This window comes from Carya illinoinensis, chromosome 5, assembly GCF_018687715.1.
Source record: "Carya illinoinensis cultivar Pawnee chromosome 5, C.illinoinensisPawnee_v1, whole genome shotgun sequence".
NCBI lineage: Eukaryota > Viridiplantae > Streptophyta > Magnoliopsida > Fagales > Juglandaceae > Carya > Carya illinoinensis.
Window position 1 is genome coordinate 14361210 of NC_056756.1, and position 23666 is coordinate 14384875.

At 36.0% G+C, this 23666-nt stretch overlaps 1 protein-coding gene and 1 non-coding gene across 2 annotated transcripts; one reads left to right on the forward strand and one right to left on the reverse strand.

Moving 5' to 3' along the window:
- Positions 1–1327: 1327 nt before the first annotated feature.
- LOC122310714 (asparagine synthetase domain-containing protein 1) lies at positions 1328–23171 on the reverse strand. The gene is made up of 14 exons (XM_043124833.1): positions 23010–23171; positions 22283–22637; positions 21731–21924; positions 21503–21638; positions 15844–16122; positions 15543–15640; positions 15230–15344; positions 14847–14952; positions 12841–12934; positions 12236–12432; positions 3358–3457; positions 3128–3244; positions 2198–2254; positions 1328–1745 (listed from the first exon to the last, which is right to left on the reverse strand). Exons 1-14 carry the CDS (start codon positions 23109–23111, stop codon positions 1632–1634), a joined length of 2064 nt encoding a protein of 687 aa, XP_042980767.1. The 5' UTR covers positions 23112–23171; the 3' UTR covers positions 1328–1631.
- An 80-nt stretch (positions 23172–23251) lies between these two features.
- Positions 23252–23323, forward strand: TRNAT-CGU. The gene has a single exon. It is a non-coding gene; the product is annotated as a tRNA-Thr (tRNA).
- The last annotated feature ends 343 nt before the right edge of the window (positions 23324–23666 follow it).

Consider the following 23666-nt stretch of genomic DNA (forward strand, 5'->3'; position numbering starts at 1 on the left):
GCAGTTAGCCGCTGCGGCAGGTATGTTGGTAACAAGTACAAGCATTGGTGACTGCACACCGGGCTATCCTTTATAGGTGGGGAAATGCATCTATAAACACCATGGATGGCGGGCCGGCCTGTCTTCCTGTGTTAATAATGCTAATGGTTTAATTTTTAATGGCTTTTTTTTTAGCTTTGGCGATTAGATCAAGGACGTAGCACAATTGGGCACAAAGCAATAATGTCTATATTCTAAGTTTTAGATTTTCGTATTTGTTTCATGAATCTGCTTTCTTTGGGACATGAGTTGTTGTCTTTGTTGTGTAGTTGTAAAAAATGTCTGATTTCTGGAGATGGGGTTCCACAAGGCACTTTGTAAATGGGACTTATTTCATTGCTAATGGTAATAACAGAGTTTACATACAGACACTGCTCCAGTGCCAACCATAAGATTAACCATCTTATAAGGTTATTTATGTGGGGGTTTGGGGAGCAGAGGAGAGAGAGCATCTTACTGGGATTACATTCTCTACTGTATTAGTTACTGATACACAATGTCACAAATATATACAACTTTTACACAATTTTTTAATAAAATGTTGATTATTTTTTTTTAAATTTATTTGAATTTCAACATGAATAACATTTGCTCATGTTGGAATTGTAAAGATGAAAGTTTGTCACTTTAAAGATCATTTGCAATAACCATAATGAAAAACACTTGGAGTTAATAGTTAAGTAATTATGACTTACATAATTTTGCGTTTGCTGATCTATTTGCTAAAAGTTAATAATTAATCAAAGGTAGGATAGAAATACGCCCTATTGATTTACTAGGTATTGAGAATGCAATGTTTACTTATAACTCAAGTTTTATAACGTATAACTTAAGTAATAAATTTTACCATTAAACAACTATTTACTATTTGATAACTACATGTTTAAAACACTTTCAATCACGTAACGTTTTTGTTTGAAAACAAATTAAAGTGTTTTATGACTTATGAGGTAGAAATTACCATTATTTAAATTTTAAAAATTATGATTATATCTTAAAAAGTTTAAAAGTTGTAATTATCTAAAAATTATAAAGTATTTTAGTCCATTAATTTTATTTTATTTTTTAAATTCGAAACATTCTGCATTATCCAAAAAAATACGTTTAAAAAAAATCAAATCATCAAATGTACTTTTTAACTTATTTGAGATTAAAAATACTTTAATAATTAACATCCAAACAACCTATTTTTTTTTTATTAAAAAACTTTTAAAACTATTTAAATACTTTTTAATATTCCTACCGCAACCCCAAACGGTGGTAAAAGCAATCAAACCATGGCTGCTAATAGACCCCAACTGAAAAATAAATAAATAAAGACAGGATCAACTAAAGAAACTATAATCTTCTCAAATCCCAATTAATACAACAAAACACACTCAAATTTGTAGGGAAAAAAGGAAAGATTTTATGATGCCAGCCAGCAGAACATAACGTGCCCCTGTGCACCAAAACAATGTTGCCGGCTCATTGTCACCATTGTCCTCGTTTAATTTCAGAGCCGGGACCAAATATAGGAACTCCAGACCCAAGCACATGGAATTCTTGAAGGAAAGAGAGGAATACATGCCATGGATTAAGCATGGGCAGTCTCAAGTCAAATTTGATGGCATGTGAATTGCTGCACTGCCTGCCGATGCCTGATTTGCTGCACGGTTACTACCAAAATTCTTTCGATTTGATTCCCGTGCAATTCTTGTACCAAACTACACCAGTGAAAAAGAAAGATTACAATCCCCTCATAATTAAACAGTGCTTAGCAATAGAACCGTCTTCCAGATTAAGCATCAGCGCAGCTTTCAAGTGCTTTTGCTTGAAGCTGACTCAAAGTTCATCTAGGTAATTGCCATTTCGATTAAATCAAGTATGCTTCATTTTCTTTTGCAGTTGAGTCATGGATTTTTCAACTGGAAAACTTTTCAAAAACTGATATTCTTGATTTAATCGTTGTTCAATATGATATATAATCCTGATTATAGCATAAACAGACATGTAAAATATGAATTTCAAGTACTGTGGCATCCCAATGGGAAATAATACTGCTATCTAAAACGGAAGGATAGAGAACGCATAATGATAAGTTCCGCATAAAATCAGAGCGTATGAATACAGGCTTTTGAATGTCATAACACTCAAATGAATAAGTAAATCAGCACACCTGAATTGCTCTTTTAGGCAGAACTGATGCTTTATATAAACCAAGCAATTGCGCAACCTTCACAAACATAATAATATCTATATTAAATACTGAATACTAAAAGCAAAATAAATAAAATAATAATCTAAATAGGATAGGTAGAGAATGGATATACTTTCTGGCCAGCATTCACCACATGAATTAGTTAGACTGACTATAGCAAATGATTTAGTAACAAAAGTTCAAACTCAAATATGGACATATAGGGCAATTTTTTTTACAAGTAAAAAGATTATATTAACAGGAATAGGCATAACCCAAGTAGACATACAAGGCAAATTTTAGTGCGCAATTGAAATTCCCTCTCAAGTGAACCTTAGCAGCAAAAGAGATGTCAATGTACACCAACTGAACAATGCCAGATGATGGGACGGAGTGAACCTTGAGAAACTTCAACCTAGATTAGATAAAAATGTTTCGTTCTTATCCCCAACCCAACCTACCATTCTGGGACTCCCGCATCTTCAGAGGCTACATTAGAGCATCTACTTCATTCCATGCAGCTCTGTTAATAGTTTAATCCTGTTGAGCAGGATGTCTTTTTTTTTTTTTTTTCCCAACAGAACTTTGCACCACATGCAGCTTCAACTTGTTGATCGAGGTAATGTTATTCTTACAGAACTCTCCTGATTTCTCAGATACTGATTAATACATATGATTGACTTCACGTACCATTACATTATGTAGTGAAAATAACAATTGCAAATATCATGAATAAAAGCCCAGGAAAAAAATGCTCTTACAAAAGCATGCGCATATACAGGCATATTCTCGTATGCTACCAAAAAAACTATCAAACAAATGTACATAGCAGTATTTCTGTGTCCATGTCATCTATCACATAGTATGGCATGACAGAGAATGTAGCTAAACAAAAGATATAGCACTGACCTCTCTCAGAATTTTCTTATCACCGGTTCCACTAGGTTGATCCAGGTTGGCAACCTCCCACAAAGGAATATTAAGCAAAGTCCTTATAACATCTTCATCCAAGAAAGGAAATCTAGCCTTTTGGGAAAAAAATAATGACAAAACAAAAGAAACAGGGAAGAATTAGAAGCTTACCACGAGACAAGTAAATGACACAAGGAATCATCTTTGTCTGAGACTTTTAACAATACCTCTTTCCCATTATCAGCAATACATCTATCATCTCTTCCTAGGTTTCTCTTCCAAATTCTCTGCATGTCCAATTTCATTTCCTCTTGTAGTCCAAGCCAACTGATGAGTGATGACAGCATATTAGACCACCAGATTGAGTAGGTACGTAAAAAACATATATCATTCCACAATCTACCAATGCTTTGTTTAGTAATAGGCCAGACATTATACTGTATCACGGTGGCTCTAAACACGATAAATATCAGATGCTAACACATTAATGCATGAGAAGCAGGCCATTTTTTTTAATGAATTTAGAACTAATACATTTTCTATTGTAAACAGAGTAATGCTATATACTACATCACTATCCCACTTTTATCCCACTTTGAAATGTGACACTTGCCATCACCCTTGGATCGTCTCTTGTTTTAGGAAAAAAATTTAAGGGTTGACGGGCAATGCCACCTCATCATAGAGGGATAAGAGTGAGATGATGCATGATATGCAGAGTTTAGAATACCGAATTACCAAATTCATGCAACATGCATATGAAGCTTAACATGTACAACACATGAATACAATTCCATCAGATGCAGGCATGCTGTAACTGTAGATTCAGCCCATAATTATGAGCATGGCATGCACTTAATCTTGGCAGACTCTGAAAAAAAATTCAGAGACACCCATATGCGCACATGTGCACAAGCATCTAAACAATGATGAAGGCTTTGATCCGGAAAAAATACAGACACACACCCATACGCATACAGGGATTGGTCTATCTCGTGAAGATAAATTTTGAAGCCACCTGCCCCCAGCCCTTTTTTCTCTCCCTGTTTCTTTATTGGAAAAATACAGGCATATATACGGCAATAAAGAAAATATCTTAATATTAATAAGTGCCAATAGCTTGAGCTACAGTATTTTCGTCTAATATTTTTATTTCCAATTTTACCCTTAACTTTATTCCAAAATTACGGGCAGTTTGTTTTTATTTCTGTTTTGTCGACAGATGTTTTAGTCTTTTTTACATTTATTTTTTTTTTCTTCTTCTTTAGCGCCGACATTCACACCCATTTCTCACAAACCCCTCTCTCTCTCTCTCTCTCTCTTCACTTATTCCTCTTCACCGCCACACCCTCGCCTCTAGCAAAGCAAAACAGAGACACCACTGCCTCCGTCAGTGAAGCACGGTCTCTCGCGTCGGATCTCTGACCCGTGGTTTGATGGGTGGAGAGAAACGGTGATGGAGAAAAAGTCGGTGGCGTGGATGGTGAGGGAATGAGAGGAGGATTTTGGACCATATGAGTGTGAGATGAGTTGGAGAGCTGCAGAGCTGAGTTTGGAATATGCAGGTTATGAGGTTCTGAGGCATTTCATGAGATGTATTGCTCGAGAGCGTGCTGGGTTGACTGAAACATGCTGGAATCATAGTGTCTGAACTTTGATCTCGCGTTTGTTTTTCAGAAAATACAATTCAAGATCAATTGAAGAAAGGTTAAAAGAGACAAGACATGAGAGAGAGACATGATAGACGAGGGAAGTCATGAGTGTGAATCCCCGCTTGGGAGCGCTTTAGTTTGTTTTTTTTTTTTTTTTTTTTTTTTTGTTTTTTAATTTCCTTTCCTTGGAGCAAACTTGACTTTGGTCTTCTGGATGGATAATCTCAGTACTCTACCTTTTGGTGGGGTATATGGTTTCATTTATTTATTTAATTTATTAAGAAAAATGTTAATTTTCATTCATTATGTGTTGGTTTCAGGTGAGGTAGGGTATCTTGGCTTTGAATGATCGATCTAGGTGGTGGAAAAAGGGTGAGTATATATGCTGATTTGAATAATCGATTATGACATGCAATGATCAGCACAGGCCAGTTGCTGAGTCATGATAGCAAGATACAGTAGTAGTTCTTTCATGTTGCGTTGGCTTCTTAATTCCTTGATTTGCGCCTCTGAAAGGGTCTCTGATTAATTCCTCACTCTCTTTGTCTGTCTCAGCTCATATCATACGGGAGTGAGCTGGGTTGGACCATGGAGTACTTTTCCAGTCAACAGTTGGTACTCAATTCGCAAGCTCATAAAAATATACTGACAAACTCTGTTCATTTTAATACTTGTAGTTTTATCATAAAATATGAATAATACTTTATTGTTTTCAAAATTAAATAGCCTTAATATTGGACACCTGAGATCACCTTAAAGTTTGATGATTGGTATAACCGTACAAGAGCTTTCTCGTATCTTCCAATTATTGGTTTTGAGGGTCCGTGTGTAGCAACTCCTCTGTCCCCCAAAGTATAATTATATGTATCATGTATATATATCTGTAGATAGAGGAATTGAGGAAATCAAAGATAGATCAAGTTGAATATTTTGTAATTAATTCTATGTATCCATTTTGTAAGGTCTTGGGTGCATGCTTTAATTTGGCTTCTCTCAAAACTAAAAAAGAAAAAAAATGTTTTGGGTCCAAGATAATATAACTCCTCCTCCATTTTATTCTTCAAAAAGATGAGGATATATTTGCACCATGATGACAAGAAATATTATATTAGAATATTATATAGATCAATGGTGTTGGCAGCTAGCTAGATGCCAAACAAACAAAATCAAAAGAAGCATGCATATATAAGAGAAATACTATTTTGCCGTCTGAAGTCCACCGCTTAAAATTCTTTTAATAATTTTATGAAGGTCTTGTCCTACGGAAATACACAAATATTGATTTTTGCACCAAGTTGAATTGTTTCTGTATGGGGCTTCACCAATGTTAGGTTAGATGTCGACTTGATCGCGACTCTGCTCTAATCATGGATCGACCTACTCCACTCAACTTGCCCACTTTCCGTCCAAACCAAATACTATCATATATATCTTTCTTCATTGGGAAAAAGTTTTAAAGAGTTACTAAAAATTTCATAGAGATGAAGAAATTCACATATATATAAAAGCGATCCGAGGCTATCGTCATGGTGCACTTCTATGACTATAATCATCACTTGTTTACGTGCATATATTCTGATTAGTAACATATACTTTAGGTACTAAATAGAGAGATCATGTTGAGAGTTTTATATATGCACAAAACTTTATAATTATCTCAATATTCAACCTAAGATAATCATTATAAGCACATGTAAAAGATCGATTCCCTTCCCTTCCTTTGTTTTGCACCAAAGTTACCTCCACCATGAATAATACCTTGTTCACCAAATCTATATGAGTTTTGATCATATCAACCCAATCACTCTATTATAAAAAGAATATAATATATTACTAAAATTTTTATGTGTAGTTATTTTTACGTATTTTTTATATACTATATTAATGTGATTTTAGTAAGCCAGCTAGCCTTACATTTTCATTATTCTATTTGGTTGATTATGATATATAATCAGGATCATCCCCTGCATGCTAGCTTCTGAAAACAAATCCATCGCCATCATCATGCAGCAGCTACCTAGAGAAAATAGCCGGTATTGAGATACATAATTATAAGGGTAGTTGTTGAAGTGCATCCATCTAGCTTGACTTGGTCAATGCATGCATCATTTACCCAAAAAAAAAAGGTATATAAATGAAGAAAAATGCACATGGAGGAGTACGAAATAAAGAGACAGTGATGTAAATGATATATATAGTAGTTGATTAGATGCTAATTATATTTAATATTATATGAAAAAGTAATCACGTAGTTAATTCATTCTTTATAAACAATTAATTAATTAATATCAAGATGCTTGCTTTTGAATTTTGAGCAGACACCAGCATATAATTATTATACGATTAGGTGATGGTTTAGGCAATGTTCATGATGCCATATATATTATAATATTATGTTACCTAACATGTACTTTTATATGCATGAAATAAGAAAGCTGATGGGAAAATGTCTTGGGACGAGACAGCTATCATTCATAGATGCAGTTGTCTTCTTATCTTCTATATATATTTTAGGTTAATATAAATAGATTTGCATCAAAGATAAGCATGAAGGTCGATCGAGGTGGGGGCATCATTTGAATTTCAGCCCTCTTTCGAATTTAGAATTGAAATCTTGAACAAAGGATTGGCCCAAATAGTGAATGCTCAAGGTTCAAATCAAATAATCTTTTGAGATTATATCCTTTTATGAAAAATCAGTAATTTAATTAATTCTATATAAGAAAACTTCCAAGAATATAATTAATTCTACATCACTCTTAATCATCCTCACCCCCGCCGCTCCCTTGCCTCCTTCAATTTTTTTTTTTTACGAAAGCATGACATAAGAATGACTCCATTCATGAATTAATATTGTAATGCATGAAATCGTAATTCGTAAAAAAGATGACAAATTTTTTATTTTATTTTTTAGATAATTTAATTAAGATATCTTATTCCTTAAAAGTCGGAGAGAACATTATTACTGTTAGAGAACAGATTTAGTAAATATTTTTTAGAGCGAGAGAGGGGCTTTTAAAAATATTTATTTTCTCTAAATAAAGCAAAATTATTGTTCTTGGTCGGGACAGTTATTGTTAGGTGAAACTGTCGGGAAAGTCTTTAACTAAAAGTCAGATTTCACCTATTTTCTAATCAAATCTAACTGCTATCTCACTAAAAGTCTTTACACTCTTTAACTGCTAAATGAAAGTTTTAATCTATCTTTATGAAAATTATAAGACAGCAAGCACCACTTGGATGATCAACCTGATCCTAACTTCGAGCCCCTCACGTCTATGATTCCTGCGGTAGCTTTCGCTTAACAACAAAATTAAGTGGTACCCATATCTTAAATTTTCGTAAAGGGCTCGACCAAGAACAATAATTTTGCTTTATTTAGAGAAAATAAATATTTTTAAAAGCCCCTCTCTCGCTCTAAAAAATATTTACTAAATCTGTTCTCTAACAGTAATAATGTTCTCTCCGACTTTTAAGGAATAAGATACCTTAATTAAATTATCTAAAAAATAAAATAAAAAATTTGTCATCTTTTTTACAAATTACGATTTCATGCATTACAATATTAATTCATGAATGGAGTCATTCTTATGTCATGCTTTCGTAAAAAAAAAAAATTGAAGGAGGCAAGGGAGCGGTGGGGGTGAGGATGATTAAGAGTGATGTAGAATTAATTATATTCTTGGAAGTTTTCTTATATAGAATTAATTAAATTACTGATTTTTCATAAAAGGATATAATCTCAAAAGATTATTTGATTTGAACCTTGAGCATTCACTATTTGGGCCAATCCTTTGTTCAAGATTTCAATTCTAAATTCGAAAGAGGGCTGAAATTCAAATGATGCCCCCACCTCGATCGACCTTCATGCTTATCTTTGATGCAAATCTATTTATATTAACCTAAAATATATATAGAAGATAAGAAGACAACTGCATCTATGAATGATAGCTGTCTCGTCCCAAGACATTTTCCCATCAGCTTTCTTATTTCATGCATATAAAAGTACATGTTAGGTAACATAATATTATAATATATATGGCATCATGAACATTGCCTAAACCATCACCTAATCGTATAATAATTATATGCTGGTGTCTGCTCAAAATTCAAAAGCAAGCATCTTGATATTAATTAATTAATTGTTTATAAAGAATGAATTAACTACTTGATTACTTTTCCATATAATATTAAATATAATTAGCATCTAATCAACTACTATATATATCATTTACATCACTGTCTCTTTATTTCGTACTCCTCCATGTGCATTTTTCTTCATTTATATACCTTTTTTTTTTGGGTAAATGATGCATGCATTGACCAAGTCAAGCTAGATGGATGCACTTCAACAACTACCCTTATAATTATGTATCTCAATACCGGCTATTTTCTCTAGGTAGCTGCTGCATGATGATGGCGATGGATTTGTTTTCAGAAGCTAGCATGCAGGGGATGATCCTGATTATATATCATAATCAACCAAATAGAATAATGAAAATGTAAGGCTAGCTGGCTTACTAAAATCACATTAATATAGTATATAAAAAATACGTAAAAATAACTACACATAAAAATTTTAGTAATATATTATATTCTTTTTATAATAGAGTGATTGGGTTGATATGATCAAAACTCATATAGATTTGGTGAACAAGGTATTATTCATGGTGGAGGTAACTTTGGTGCAAAACAAAGGAAGGGAAGGGAATCGATCTTTTACATGTGCTTATAATGATTATCTTAGGTTGAATATTGAGATAATTATAAAGTTTTGTGCATATATAAAACTCTCAACATGATCTCTCTATTTAGTACCTAAAGTATATGTTACTAATCAGAATATATGCACGTAAACAAGTGATGATTATAGTCATAGAAGTGCACCATGACGATAGCCTCGGATCGCTTTTATATATATGTGAATTTCTTCATCTCTATGAAATTTTTAGTAACTCTTTAAAACTTTTTCCCAATGAAGAAAGATATATATGATAGTATTTGGTTTGGACGGAAAGTGGGCAAGTTGAGTGGAGTAGGTCGATCCATGATTAGAGCAGAGTCGCGATCAAGTCGACATCTAACCTAACATTGGTGAAGCCCCATACAGAAACAATTCAACTTGGTGCAAAAATCAATATTTGTGTATTTCCGTAGGACAAGACCTTCATAAAATTATTAAAAGAATTTTAAGCGGTGGACTTCAGACGGCAAAATAGTATTTCTCTTATATATGCATGCTTCTTTTGATTTCGTTTGTTTGGCATCTAGCTAGCTGCCAACACCATTGATCTATATAATATTCTAATATAATATTTCTTGTCATCATGGTGCAAATATATCCTCATCTTTTTGAAGAATAAAATCTTTCATTGTAAATCTTTCTTTGTTTCTATTGATGTTTAACTTTATTTACTAATTCAAATTTTCAGGGCAGCACAAAATGATAAATTGCTGGAAGAAATCATTGGAAATAGTTTTGGATCAACTTCAAGTAGTTCTACCGATCCAATCATAAAAGTATCTGAAATCGCAGAAAAACTTATATCTGCTCTAGCAATGGCGGTATATTTTTCTCTTTTTTTTTTAAAGCCAAATTTCTTATTTTAAAGAATACAATTCATTTTTTCACTCTTTGGAATTGTTTAATTTTATTCTAAGTTTTTGGGACATGGAGATTGGAGGTTGGTTGGAATGAAATGGAGATGGAGGATGGCAATTTGTGAATTGTGTGCTGTGGATTCAGAACTGTGCATATGCTTCAATTTGAAATGTTGATTGTTTGTTGGATTTAATTTATGTAATAAGGGTGAATTTCGAATCCTTCTATACGGTATTGTTTAGATGTTGATTAGTGCACATAGTTATTTTATCTTAATGCAGAGGTCCACATATTTGGTTAGAGGCAAATTTAGAATGGTTGATTTTCACCAGTCATTCCACTACGTATCATGCGAGAATTGTAACAACGCAACTGGCTATGACCTCGGTGAAAACTTCATATGTTATAGTTGCAAGAATGCAGCAATTGCACGGGCAAGGTAAACATTTTCCTCATATTTTGAAATTAAAAATTTTTACATGGTAGTTAGAACATTTTATTTGCTGATATCAACGAATGATAATTTATTTATTGCTGTCAGGTGTCGAGTTTATTTAGATGTGTATGATGATACCACATCGACACCCGTTGTTATTTTTGGATCTTTGACAGAAGAAATTTTGGGATGCACAACTGTTGATCTTATAGACCGTACAGACAAGGTAAAATCTATACATTTAAATACATTATCTTTTTATATGTTTTTTCATTGTTACAGGAACATCTGCCTTATATTGAAAACATTGCAAACAACATTGAAAATAATGAGTGGATCATAGTCTTGGGCGCGCAGATGAATGAATCTGGGAGGTTACGCCAAAACAAACTTACTGTATTATCTGTTAATAACGTCCCAGGAACAGCAGAATGAGTTTCCAGACTTCTCTTCTGAAACTTTTGACTATTGTAATATATAAGTACAGGGTACTCATGTATAGTTGTAGTTATGTTTATTAGAGTGCTGTATTATAGCAATGAATATTTTGCAAACAATATATATAATGTTTATTATGAAGAGGAAGAAAATTGTTAAAATATAGATAAAATTCTGTCTATTTATAGCTAAATTGAAAAATTTTTAAATTGTTACACTTAAGAAAAATATCGACTGGGCATACTTGCATCGCACGTGCTGCTTTACTAGTATATATATATATATATATATATATGGCAATGAACCAATGATCTCACCCTCCAAGTCTTTTAGGGAGAAAGAAATGTCATTTCCTACAAAGACCATTGGCCAATCTTTCTAGTAACAGAACATAACCCTATAGGCTAGGGGCCAGTTCTACAACTTAAACTGCTAGTGAATCAACTTGCCAACCTGTATTATGCAGTTAACTTCAATGTTATTATCTTTTTTTGCAAGATTGCATCAAACTTACCTGTCAGGGTGCAACCTAGTGGTCAAAAGATGGACTTGGGATGAGTTGTAGACTCAAACATCCTAGGTTTGATTCCAGGCTAGAAGTTCCCCTGGATTACTAGATACACGGTTTTAGGGGTGGGTTGTATATCCAGGTTTACTCCCCAGGGGTGTGTTCAAAGGACCCAGCCTTGGTGAGGTTCCAGAATCCACATCATAGAAAAAAGTGTCAAGTTTATTTCTTTCCCTAGAGGACAACCCACCTACCTATGTGCGTCCCCCTTCAACAACCATGATGTACATATTTTAGTGTAGTAAGGCAACTTCAAACATTACATGATACACACTGATATTAGCAAAAAATTGCTACATTACAGCATAGAAGTGAATAATCAAACAACATGTGCACACACAAATTAGTTTTCAGACATGCAAATAAACAGGTCACAAGATTAATCCATTTATTCGTGAAAAATGAATACCTTCCCTGTCTGTATTTTGTTTTATGCCTACCATAGCCAGCACATTGCTCATCGGCACCAGAACCAACAAGGACAATCCTGGCCTTGGACTTGTATTCGACACATTCAAGATCCTCGTCAATATCATTGTTATTACCTTTATACACCCAACCACTGCCTCTAGCAGCCAACCATAAAGCTATTCCTATATTGAGATCCTGCAATTTTATTGAAATGTGATATTCTGTCCATGTAGATAAACATAATAGTGGAAATGTTGTATTAAATGAGAAGAAGGGGGATCTGGGATGAGAAATTTAGTTTGTTATTTACGGTTTTCATGGGGTGGAAAAAAATAGAACAAAATCATTTTAGAGATTATAAGGTACCTTATGAGAACTAAAGGCGAATTACACCATAAACTTGCTAAAAGAACACACACAAAATAAAAAGCATGCTACTCAAATAATTAAGAGTCTCAATAACATTATTCCATGATGTCAGGAATTTCGTATCAGCTAGAATACCATAAGAATATGTCACCATTTACACGATTCCTGTGATGCTATATGCACAGCATATCACAGAATAAGGCAAACAGAACTAATCTATAAAAGAAAACTGACCATGTAAGTATTTGCAGGATTTATTAGCGACATAACATGCTTTGTTTCAAGGTCCAATTTTGATAAATCAGCATTAATCTCCACCAAATTCCACCTGCATTTCCAATACAATGTGAATCCATAAGAAATAGTACAAGCAAGATAATTACAGAGAACATGACATCAAGACAAAGGTGAAAACAAGTTACTTTTTTTTCTTTTTCTTTTTTTTTATTTATTTTATTTATTTTTTTTTTATGACAGGAAAACCACCCCACGACAGGGCCCTTAGGACTCACCCATGGAATCTAAACCCCTGGGGAGACTAGTACAGCAAACTACCGACATGACTTCCCACTTAAATCGCAGTTTGATCCCATGGGGAATCAAACCTGTGACATGGGAGTCATGTACACAAGTTCACCCGTACCACTTCAGGTACCCACAGGTGGGCAGGTGAAAAACAAGTTCCTTATAAAACACATAACATAAAAAGTATAGCAACGGCTTTATGCCTATAAAAGAGAAAAAAAGACTTTGGAGGACGCTAGTGGACACAAAGTATGGAAGCTTGGGCGGTAGTTGGTCATCCCATGAAGTAAACGTGTCTTTCAAGGTTGGCCTCTAGAAAAGCATCAAATGGGATTTGGGGTTGCTTTACTAGATTTGTCAAGGTAACGGGTCCAAGACAGGCTTTTGATGAGATGTGTGGTGTGGTAATCAAATCCCTGAAAAGGTGCCTTTCTAAGTAAGTCGCATTTGCTCGTTTTAAGGACACTTATGTCTCAGATCACTATTATCAACTATGCATTATTCTCTTAAGTGGTATATAAATTTTGTGATGAAGGCCAAATGGCCAATGCTTGGGAGGGGTATCTCTTCATGTTGTTCTTTGACTAGTTGTAGTCAAGTTGAGCTGGACATACTAGTGAAGATGAAATGGTTTGGGGCCCATACTACAAATGAATGTTTGAAGTGAAACTATTTTGCAATTTGTTGTGTGCTCAAGATAGAGATCTTTTACCTTGGAAACCTTCTTCCTTTTTTTATGACAGGGGAGCCACCCCACGGCAAGCCCTTAGGACTCGCCAATGAAACCTAAACCCTCGGGGAGACTAGCACAACAACCCACCACCATAGCCTACCACTTAAATCGCAGTTTGATCCCAGGGAAAATCGAACCTGTGACATGGGATACATGCACACAAGTTCGCCTTTACCACTCGGGCTACCCACAGGTGGGTTCCCTTAGAAACTTACTTGGAGCAATAAGGCCTCCCTAGACTATATAGTGAATTCCTTCATTTGTACAGCGGCGTTAGGGAAGATTCTTACACTGGATAACATTGGGAAGTGGACATTATAGCATTTAACCGGTGTTACATTTGCAACAAGTATAGGGAAGTTGTGGGTCGCATTCTATTTCATTGTGAAAGATGCTAACACTTTGAATTATGGCTTTTGGCCTATTTGGAAAATACTGAGTTATGCCGTCTCAAGGGGTAGATCTACTAGCATGTTCAAAAGGGCAGTTTGATAGCAATGCACACTATTGTGGAGGAAGACTCTGTCATGCTCGTGGCATATTTGGAGAAAAGAATGAGAGTAGTTTTGAAGATTCTGAATAGTAGATGTCGAAGCTCAAGTTATCCTTCCTTAATACACTTTTTCATTGGACAATGTTCCAAACTAGGGTAGCTTTTTTTCTACTTTTAGCACTTTTCCTTTAATTTGTTAGGTGGATATCTTGTACACTTTATGTGCACTGGTGAGACCCCCTTTTTCTTCTTTCTAAAACTGTCTTACCCATAAAAATTTTTGAAAAATCAAAGGCCAATCCATACAAAAGGAGTAATGATATGCATACAAACCTTTATACAACCATGTTTTAAATTAAGGGTAATTTTATAAAACGATGTTACTTTTATAAGTTATTTTACAAAAATGCACCTCATTTAAAACAGGGTTGTGTAAAGGGTTGTATGCACATAGTTTTCCATACAAAAGTTCCTTGCCATAGTGCATACCTTCTCAATGGTGCAATTCTTCTCAGCTCTTTTACTCCTGCCTTGGCAGAAATTCTATCAGGAGCAGACTGACCATCAAAGCTCACATTAAGCAGATCAATCTCATCTGTCAATGAAATTTGATAGCACGTGAGCTTGTCAATTGAATTCACAGATGGGTTTTATAACACATGTAATAGATTTCAATGGCTTGAATATTGGTGACTTCCTTGTATCACTAGACACTCATGCTTAGGTGTTACTCTTATATATGTCCCATGTACTTGGCCTATGTGTATCAATATCATTAATAAAATTCTTGTTTACAGATATAAAAGAAATACGTGTAATTCTCTTGACCCCAGTTTCAACTCCAATAAATTGGCTTTTACTGCAACACTTACAGCTTGGATCTAGGCATTCATCCAGTAATGCTGCAAGTATCATTGAATCCAATCCACCAGAGAAGAGAACTGCCACTGGTGCATGTGCCTCTTGTCTTATATCACAGGTAACTGCCTATGCATTTCATATAAAAAAAAAATTATTAATACAAAAGCCAAAAAATATCAAAACCAAAAGCTTACTCAAGGTTAATAAACTGCAAGATAATCGCAATTTTTCTACCCTTCAATAAAGTGCTCAAGCAAAAATACACTTATCCCCTACTCCGTAGGATGAAACTGAGTACAATTGTATTTAAGCTCAATCAGAAACCTGAAAAATTGTATGCAGTGAAGTGCGGCGCATCACAGATTCCTTTAAAGCAATCAGCACAGCCTTTGCTGGCCCTTCAATTGAAGCTTGAGAAGGCCCTACTCACAATATAAAACCACACTTAGAGCATCATTAAAAAAAAAAAAAAAAACAACATGCAATTAGATTCAGCAATCATATTCTTTTAATTGGTTAGATTCAGCAATCATCTTCACGAGTCAAAATGAAACTAGTTTGTATTTTGTAAGTAAATTTTGGAATTTCTACTGGTAGCTATTCTACATGATGATATGGTATTCACCTGATTTGGATGGAAATATATTTGAATGTGCTGAATGCATACCATGCTGCTCTCTCGCAATCTTACAATGATAAACCTTTATATCTTCAGGTTTGGGTTCAACAGAAACTCTCTCCCAATCAAGCAGTTCTTTTACCATGGCATTTTTCCATTCATGTTTTCTGACTTCACCATCAATAAACCCATCTGATTTAGGAGAACCAAAATATACACTGTATATCCCACATGGAAGCTCTTCCCAGAATTTAAGTTTGTTAAATCCATTTTCAGCTTCAATACCTGGGGTACATTTGACATCACTTGATATTACATATCACTGGTTTCAAGAGTTAACAATTGGAAAAACTGAAAAGGAAAAATGAAAGGAGCTTGCAGGTTAATGCAACATGTAAAACTTATGCAAATAGTGAACAGTAAAAGTATGTACGCATGTGAAAACATAACTACATATATATATATATATATATATATATATATATATTAAAAGACAAAACAATAATATAAGGCATTAAGTGGAAGTGAATTATTTTCAGGGGACACTGTAATTGATGTTTGAAAATGTTTTTATAGAAATATTTGATAACCAAACATTGGGAAAAACAGCTCTGCAGTGTCTACTTTTCTCTCCATACACTTTTACAATGGAAAAATTTTCTGGTGTAACTTTGCTGGAATTATTCTCCATAAGATTTTTTTTTAATAGGTAAAAAGAAGTTTTATTGATCCACGTAAATAGGCAAATCCCGAGTACACAGGAAGTATAAAAGAAAGAGCCTAATTACAAACTACGTGCTAATACTAGTAGCATACAAAACATTGAGACTTGTTCCATCCCATACAATAGAAGAGGCCCAGAGCAACAAAATATGAAAGAAGAAGTCCCTAAAACTGTCCGGAGAGCGTTCTTTATCCTCAAAGCAACGGCCATTTCTTTCGTTCCATGTGTACCACATTAAACATAAAGATACCATCTTCTATACAACAGTGATTTGGCGATCGCCCCTAATCTCTCGCCAACAAGACAATAGATCTATCACCCTCTTAGGCATGACCCATGCGATACCAAGCCTCAAGAAGATTGCATCCCACAATAATTTAACTACTTTGCAATGAAGAAGAAGGTGATCTGCTGATTCGCCGTTACATTTGCACATGTAGTACCAATCTATTATGTAGAGTCCACGCTTTCTTAAATTGTCAATTGTTAAGATTTTACCATGGGAGGCCAACCAACCAAAGAAAGCAACCTTGAGTGGAGCATTGCTCCTCCAAATGCTCTTCCACGGGAAAGCGTTAGGGGAATGGTTCGCCAAGGCCTTGTAGTATGAACGAACTGAAAATTTCTTATTCCCAGTGCATGTCCAAAGTAAGCTATCCTCCCCTCTTGCCCTAAGATTCAGCGCATATAAGATTTTGCAGAAATCTGTGATGGCTCCCACCTCCCAATCCTAGACAGCTCTGGTGAATCTCACATACCAATGAATGGAATCAGCAGTTTTGCACATATTATCAGCCACTGAGGAGCCCTAGTTAGACGCAATCCTATACAAAGAGGGGATTATTCTCCATAAGATTTCTACTGGTTTTAGCTGTGATTTGCTTAAGATGGAGTTTTATAAACACCTATTGATAGAGACGAAGGTGTCTGCATTATCATTAGAGGCGGAAGCTGTCTACACATCACTGAGAGGAGTCGAAAGACCAATAAGAGATGGTTTTCAGTCAAAGCAGTGCTCGTTGGCTGGCCAATACAGTGGAAGAATGCACCTCTTCAAAGGGAAGCAAAAATTTCTACAAGTCGTATCGAGATGGTATGAGGGCTTTGTTTGCACCGCCACTCAAATGATTTTCGGCGTTACTTAGAAGCAACTGAATATGGTGGCAGTGGGCGCTGCGTTCCTCTAGTGATCCCAAAAGGAATGAAAGGGGAGGGGGGGGGGGGGGGGGGGGGGGGGGGGGGGGGGGGGGGGGCTGGAAATACCTCTCAAGGGAAATGAAACATGCTCTACCTATGTATGGTTAGGCAAACAAGAAGCCAGCATTGGTACCACCCATGGACAAGGCAACAAACAAGGGAAAGGGGTTGGGAGGCAGGAAATATCGTATGCAGAAGTGGCGATGGGTGGTGCTGGGAAATGAACGGCTTTCTTGGGTGGTTCAAGCCACTCTTTGGTGCAACTACAAAAAGAAAAGGACAATAGAGGAAGAGTAACAAAGAGTGGTCGAGGGACTATACCAGAAAAGGGGGTGGCAAAGGGTCTTTTTGGTTTGAAATAAGTATTTGCCTCTTTGACGAAGGCTGTAGAAGCTCTTACAGCTAAATTGGATCTGGTTTTGGACCTGGGCTTGAAACGGGCTGGCAAGGGATCTAGCTCAAAATTGCTAAAAAAAAAAAGGAAATGGGCCACACTTAAAGTTTGATAAAGGGAAAGTTTAGTTAAATACGGGCCACACACATCAAGCTGAACCCAAGTTGTGTCTTAACAAGACTGGACCCTTTGTGATACCCCATATGATAAGGATAAGGGTAGGTGATCTATAGGATCCCACATTGCTTGGGAATGAGAAGTTCTTGCACTTTATAAGGTTTCAATGGGGTTCCAATTGTATCATTGTCTAATTCTTTTAGAGCATACGACATTTGGTTTGGACCTTCCATTAGGACATTACACCCTTCTTTGAGAATGGCTCCATGTCATCAGATGGGCCTGTTGGTGTGCTAGGCCACCACCGACAAGGGATCTCGTTGCCAGCAAGTTCCGACAGGCAAGGGATATCGTCGCAGGCAAGGGACCTTGTCGCCGGTCATCTTTGTAGCGGAATCAGTGCACCGGTGGGGTTGCCGACGTCTGTGGAGGCTACGCAGCAGAAGATCTCAATGCCAGGAGAGGCACTATCCAATAGAGATCTCAACGGGCTTTTTCCAAACCTGTTGAGAAGTGTTAAAGGGCGACCTTATGCAGGTATTTCAAGAATTCCATAGTAATGCTAGCTTTGAAAGAAGTCTAAATGCTACCTTGTTAGCACTTATTCCCAAAAAGGCAAGATTAGTGGATGTTCGAGACTATCCTCTCATTAGCCTCGTGAACGGGGTTTACAAGATTCCATCCAAGGTGCTAGCAAACCGATTCAGTTCGGTGATGGAAAAGTTAATCTTGAAGCCGCAAAATGCAATTGTCAAGGGCATACAAATCCTGGATTCGGTCTTAGTTGCTAATGAAGTGTTGGATGGACGACTCAAATCTCAAGAACTAGGGTTACTTCACAAACTAAATATGGAAAAAGCCTATGATCATGTAAATTGAAAGTTCTTACTCCATCTACTTACAAGATGTGGTTTTGGGGAGAAATGGCTGAATTGGGTAGAATTTTGCATCTCAGCAGTTCGCTTTTCTATATTGGTGAATGGTTCACCAGTGGTTTTTTTTTTTTTTTTTTTTATTCCTCGTGTGACTTGATACAGGGGGATTAGCTCTCATGCTCACTCTTTTTATTTGTCATGAAAGCTTTCAGTCAAATAATAGTGGGCCTCGTGGAAGGTGGGTTTCTTTATGGTTTTTTCGGTGGGGAATGGTAATTATGGCTCTATTGATGTTTCTCATCTATTGTTTGCAGATGATACTCTCATCTTCTGCGAAGCAAATCTGTGAGGGCTCTACTTCTCTGATTCGAAGCTATCCCAAGTTTGAAAGTTAACCTCTCAAAGTCTAAACTGGTACCGATGGGGATTGCTCCTAAAGCACCAGCTCTAGCCTCCCTCTTGAGATGTAAGGTATATTCTCTACCCCTGAAGTATCTTGGCTTACCTTTGGGTGCTCCCTTTAAATAAGAGCAGATTTGGAATGTAGTGATTGAGAAAGTGGAACGCAGACTAGCATCTTGGAAGAGATTGTATTTGTCTAAAGGTGGTAGGCTCACCTTAACTAAAAGCACTCCTTCCAACTTACCCGCCTATTTTTTGTCCTTGCTCCCACTAACATCAAAGGTTGCCAACTGTATTGAGAAGCTACATCGCCACTTTTAGTGAAGTGGTTTGGGGGATGAGTTCAAGTTCCATTTGGTTAACTGGTCAATGGTTTGTACTCCAATTTTTTAGGGTGGGCTAGGGATTCGCAACTTGATGAAGTTCAACCCTCTATTGGGTAAATGGTTGTGGTGGTATCAAAATGAAAGTGGGGCCTTGTGGAAGACTGTTGTTATTGATGCACAAGTTGGGAGGCATGGGATGGTTGCTGTTCGAATGAGGTACGTGGCCCATATGGGATGGGTCTATGGAAATACATAAGGAAAAGTTGGGAGTTCTTCCGAAAACATACACATATTGTAGTAGGTGACGGCTCTTGTGTCAGGTTTTGGTATGACAAGTGGTGCGGTGAACTAAGTCTTCAAGACACTTTCCCTACCATATTTGAGCTTGCACGAGTGAAGGATGAAGCGATAGCAGACCACTTGCTTTTTTCTAGTGGCTCCCCTCAATGGAATGTTGATTTCATTAAGGCAACTCAAGATTGGGAGTTGGAGGAGATCACAAAGTTCTATGAGGCACTGTATTCCGTACGTATGACTGAGGATACCATGGATTGAATGATTGGGAGCCCCTCCACGAAAGGTAAATTCACTGTCAAATTACTCCATAGAGTTCTAACGAGTCCAGGCAGCCAACATTTCCATGGAAGAGCATTTTGGCAGACGAAAGCTTCTTCCAAATCTACCTTTTGCGTTTGGATAGCAGCATTGGACAAAATTCTCACCATCGATAACTTAAGGAAACATCGAATAATGATGTTGGACTGGTGTTACCTGTGTAAGAAAGAGGGTGAATTAGTAGACCATCTATTTCTACACTATGAGGTGGTGAAGACCTTGTGGGACAATTTTTTTATAGGAATTGGCTTATCGTGGGTCATGCCTTTTAGATTGGTGGATTTTCTAGTTAGCTAGAGAGGTCTCCGAGGGAATTCACAAGTTGCAGCAATCTGGAAAACGGTCCCTATTTGCATGTATTGGTGTATATGCCGGAACGAAATGATAGAAGTTTCAAAAACTGTGAGAAGACAATGGAGGAGCTGAAAGTCTTTCTTTAAAACATTGTTCTCATGGTGGGGACCATTGTTTGTAATGGACTGTCCATGACCTTTTACTATCAGTTGTAAACTCTAGTTAGGTATTTCCTATGTATACTCCCTATATACTTGGGTTTTCCCTACTTTTATGAATAAAATACTTTGATTACCGATTAAAAAAAAAAGTATTTGATAATTTAAAATATAGGAAGAGCGTCATAAGAAATACTAGAATATCTTATCTGACGGAAATATGTTATTATCAATATTTCCACCTCAGATTTGAAAGCAAAAAAAACAATGATAAGAAGAAACAGCAATGCAGAATAGGGAAATTCCATTAGATCACTGTGTGAACCCATAAAAAAAAAGTCACAGTGTGATATGTCATGGATGATATTCAGTTTGACTCATTGCAGGCTAAGCAATTTATGTGCAGCAGCTCAATTTGCCAAAGGTGCACGTTTTAAAAGTCTTGTCCAATAAGTTATTTTCCTTCTCCATAAAGATTAATTAACAAATTGGCTTTACAAGACACTGTAAAAAATGGTTTGAACCAGAAGAACGAAATAAATAAGCTCTACCAAGCATCATACCAGAGCTCTGCTCAATGGAAGAAACTGGTGATACAGAAGATAGCAGGAAGCGACCATCCTCCAAAGTTGGCCAGTGAACAAGAAGGCTCCGTCTACCAATTGCATCTCGACCAAACCAAAGGGTTTTTGAACTTTCCTGCACATTACATTGTAAACTTAAGAAATAAGATGCTGGAAAAAGTGATATCGCACATATGCAATCAAAACAAATAGTAACTTACCAGTTACCTGCCAATAGATGACAGCCCATGGACCCTTAATTGCAGAAAGAACACCTGGAACGGAACTTTGTCTTTTGTCATCACAAGAGTCTGTTATTGTGCATAAATGGGAATTGGAGGAGCAGCACTTTCCCAGGGCTTGCAGAAGAATTTCAGTATCATTGCTATCGCTGTTAATGTAAATTCCTCCAAATATTTCACCTTCAAAAGCAGAACATAACATTAGAAAAATATAAAATCTATCAGAAAGAAAACTATATGAATGGAGTAGAAGACACCAGTTTTAAACTTCAAACTCAGGCCTTAATTTAAAGTCAAATGCATCTGGTCCCTGAATTGACATAGATTTACTTGAACATTGCCATATTCCCCATTAAATAATTGTAGAAAACTAAAATTGAAAAAAAAAATAGCATGATAAATGAACTCGAGTATAACTGATAACAAGAAACACCAATAGAGATCCCAAAAAAAAAAAAAAAACTCGAGGTAACAAACTAGACTCTTGATCAAGCACAAGGCCATTGGTTTGATCCAAGCAGAGGCATTTTAAATATACCATTATATAAAAGAATATTCCCAGATATATCCACCAAGGGCTGTACAATAGGATTAATCCCCCTGAGCTGTAATGTGGCGCCAACAAATTGAAGTTCTGCTGCAAACTTGGGAAAACCATTTTCTAGGTCATGTGCTTCTCCATCTGCACCAAATAAGCATTTATTGTTCTTCTCAAAACGTTGCAAGTAAGCCTGGTCCCTTTCCTTTTCTTCTTCTCCTTCAATAAAAGATATAATTTCTTGTTCCTTGACGGTGCTTGAAGTGTTTGAATAAAGGAAAACTTTCTTGCTACTCAAGCTATCAGGACCCCTTCCCCGCAGAGCTGCTTTAAGATCATCAATGGAGAACACCAGCTGGTGAACCAATATAAATTAGTTCTGTTAGTAAGGGTTATACAATAGTTCATACAGAATCAAAATTCAACAGAAAACCTTGATTATTGAGAGAGATCTTAACCCAAATAACCCCTTTCTAACTATATAACATTTCGAGTCCCGGAAACCAATAGTATGATAATATATTCCGTAAACTTCTTCACCCGGTAATGACTTTGTTGAAGACCCTTTTTCTGTATAGTTTTCAAATGCAAATGAAGATTTGGACAGACACTAAACAATAATCATTCTCAGAAAAGGACGTTCTGGATACATTTAATGAATAAGAAGAACGAAAGCAATAAAAGAAAATGAGAAAATTGCAGACGCAAAGAGATGGAAAGCTTTTACTTGCTCAGCCTTGGGCGAAGAGGCTGGAGGTGCCGACTCGAGAAACAGAGATGACGCTTTACAAATACGAATGCCTGAGATAATCAAAGCTATTCCACACATCACTCCCAATTCCTCTCTCGCTCTGGGTTTCTGCGTGTTCGCCCTTCACAGCTCACTGACGACTGACCTCTAAATACCGCGCTCCCTGGTGTAAGTTTAATAACCTCTATATAATAACTTTAAGATTGACATAGGCGAAAGCTTCCGTAGCATAGTGGTAGTGCGTTCGCTTCGTAAGCGAAAGGTCGCGAGTTCGATCCTCGCCGGGAGCTCAATTTGTTATTAAAGCTTTTCTTTCTTTTCCTGAATAGAGTAAATACTTCCTTGGACCGGGCCCAAGTTTTCACCTCGATCTGTTGGATTGGGCCTTAAAATTCTTTGAGAAATTTAGTTCAACTTCTTTCATCAACAGTTTTCTATTTTTTAAATTTATTTAAATATTTTAAAAAATAAAAACATTCATAAATTAGTATACTTCCTTAAAAATTAAATAAAATAAAATCATTACAAAATGTCAGTAAAAAGTCTTCAATAGATTTGCCATTTTTCTTTTAATTTTTTTTCAAAATAAATACACAATACTTAATAAGTGATTTTAAAATAAATGTGATGATA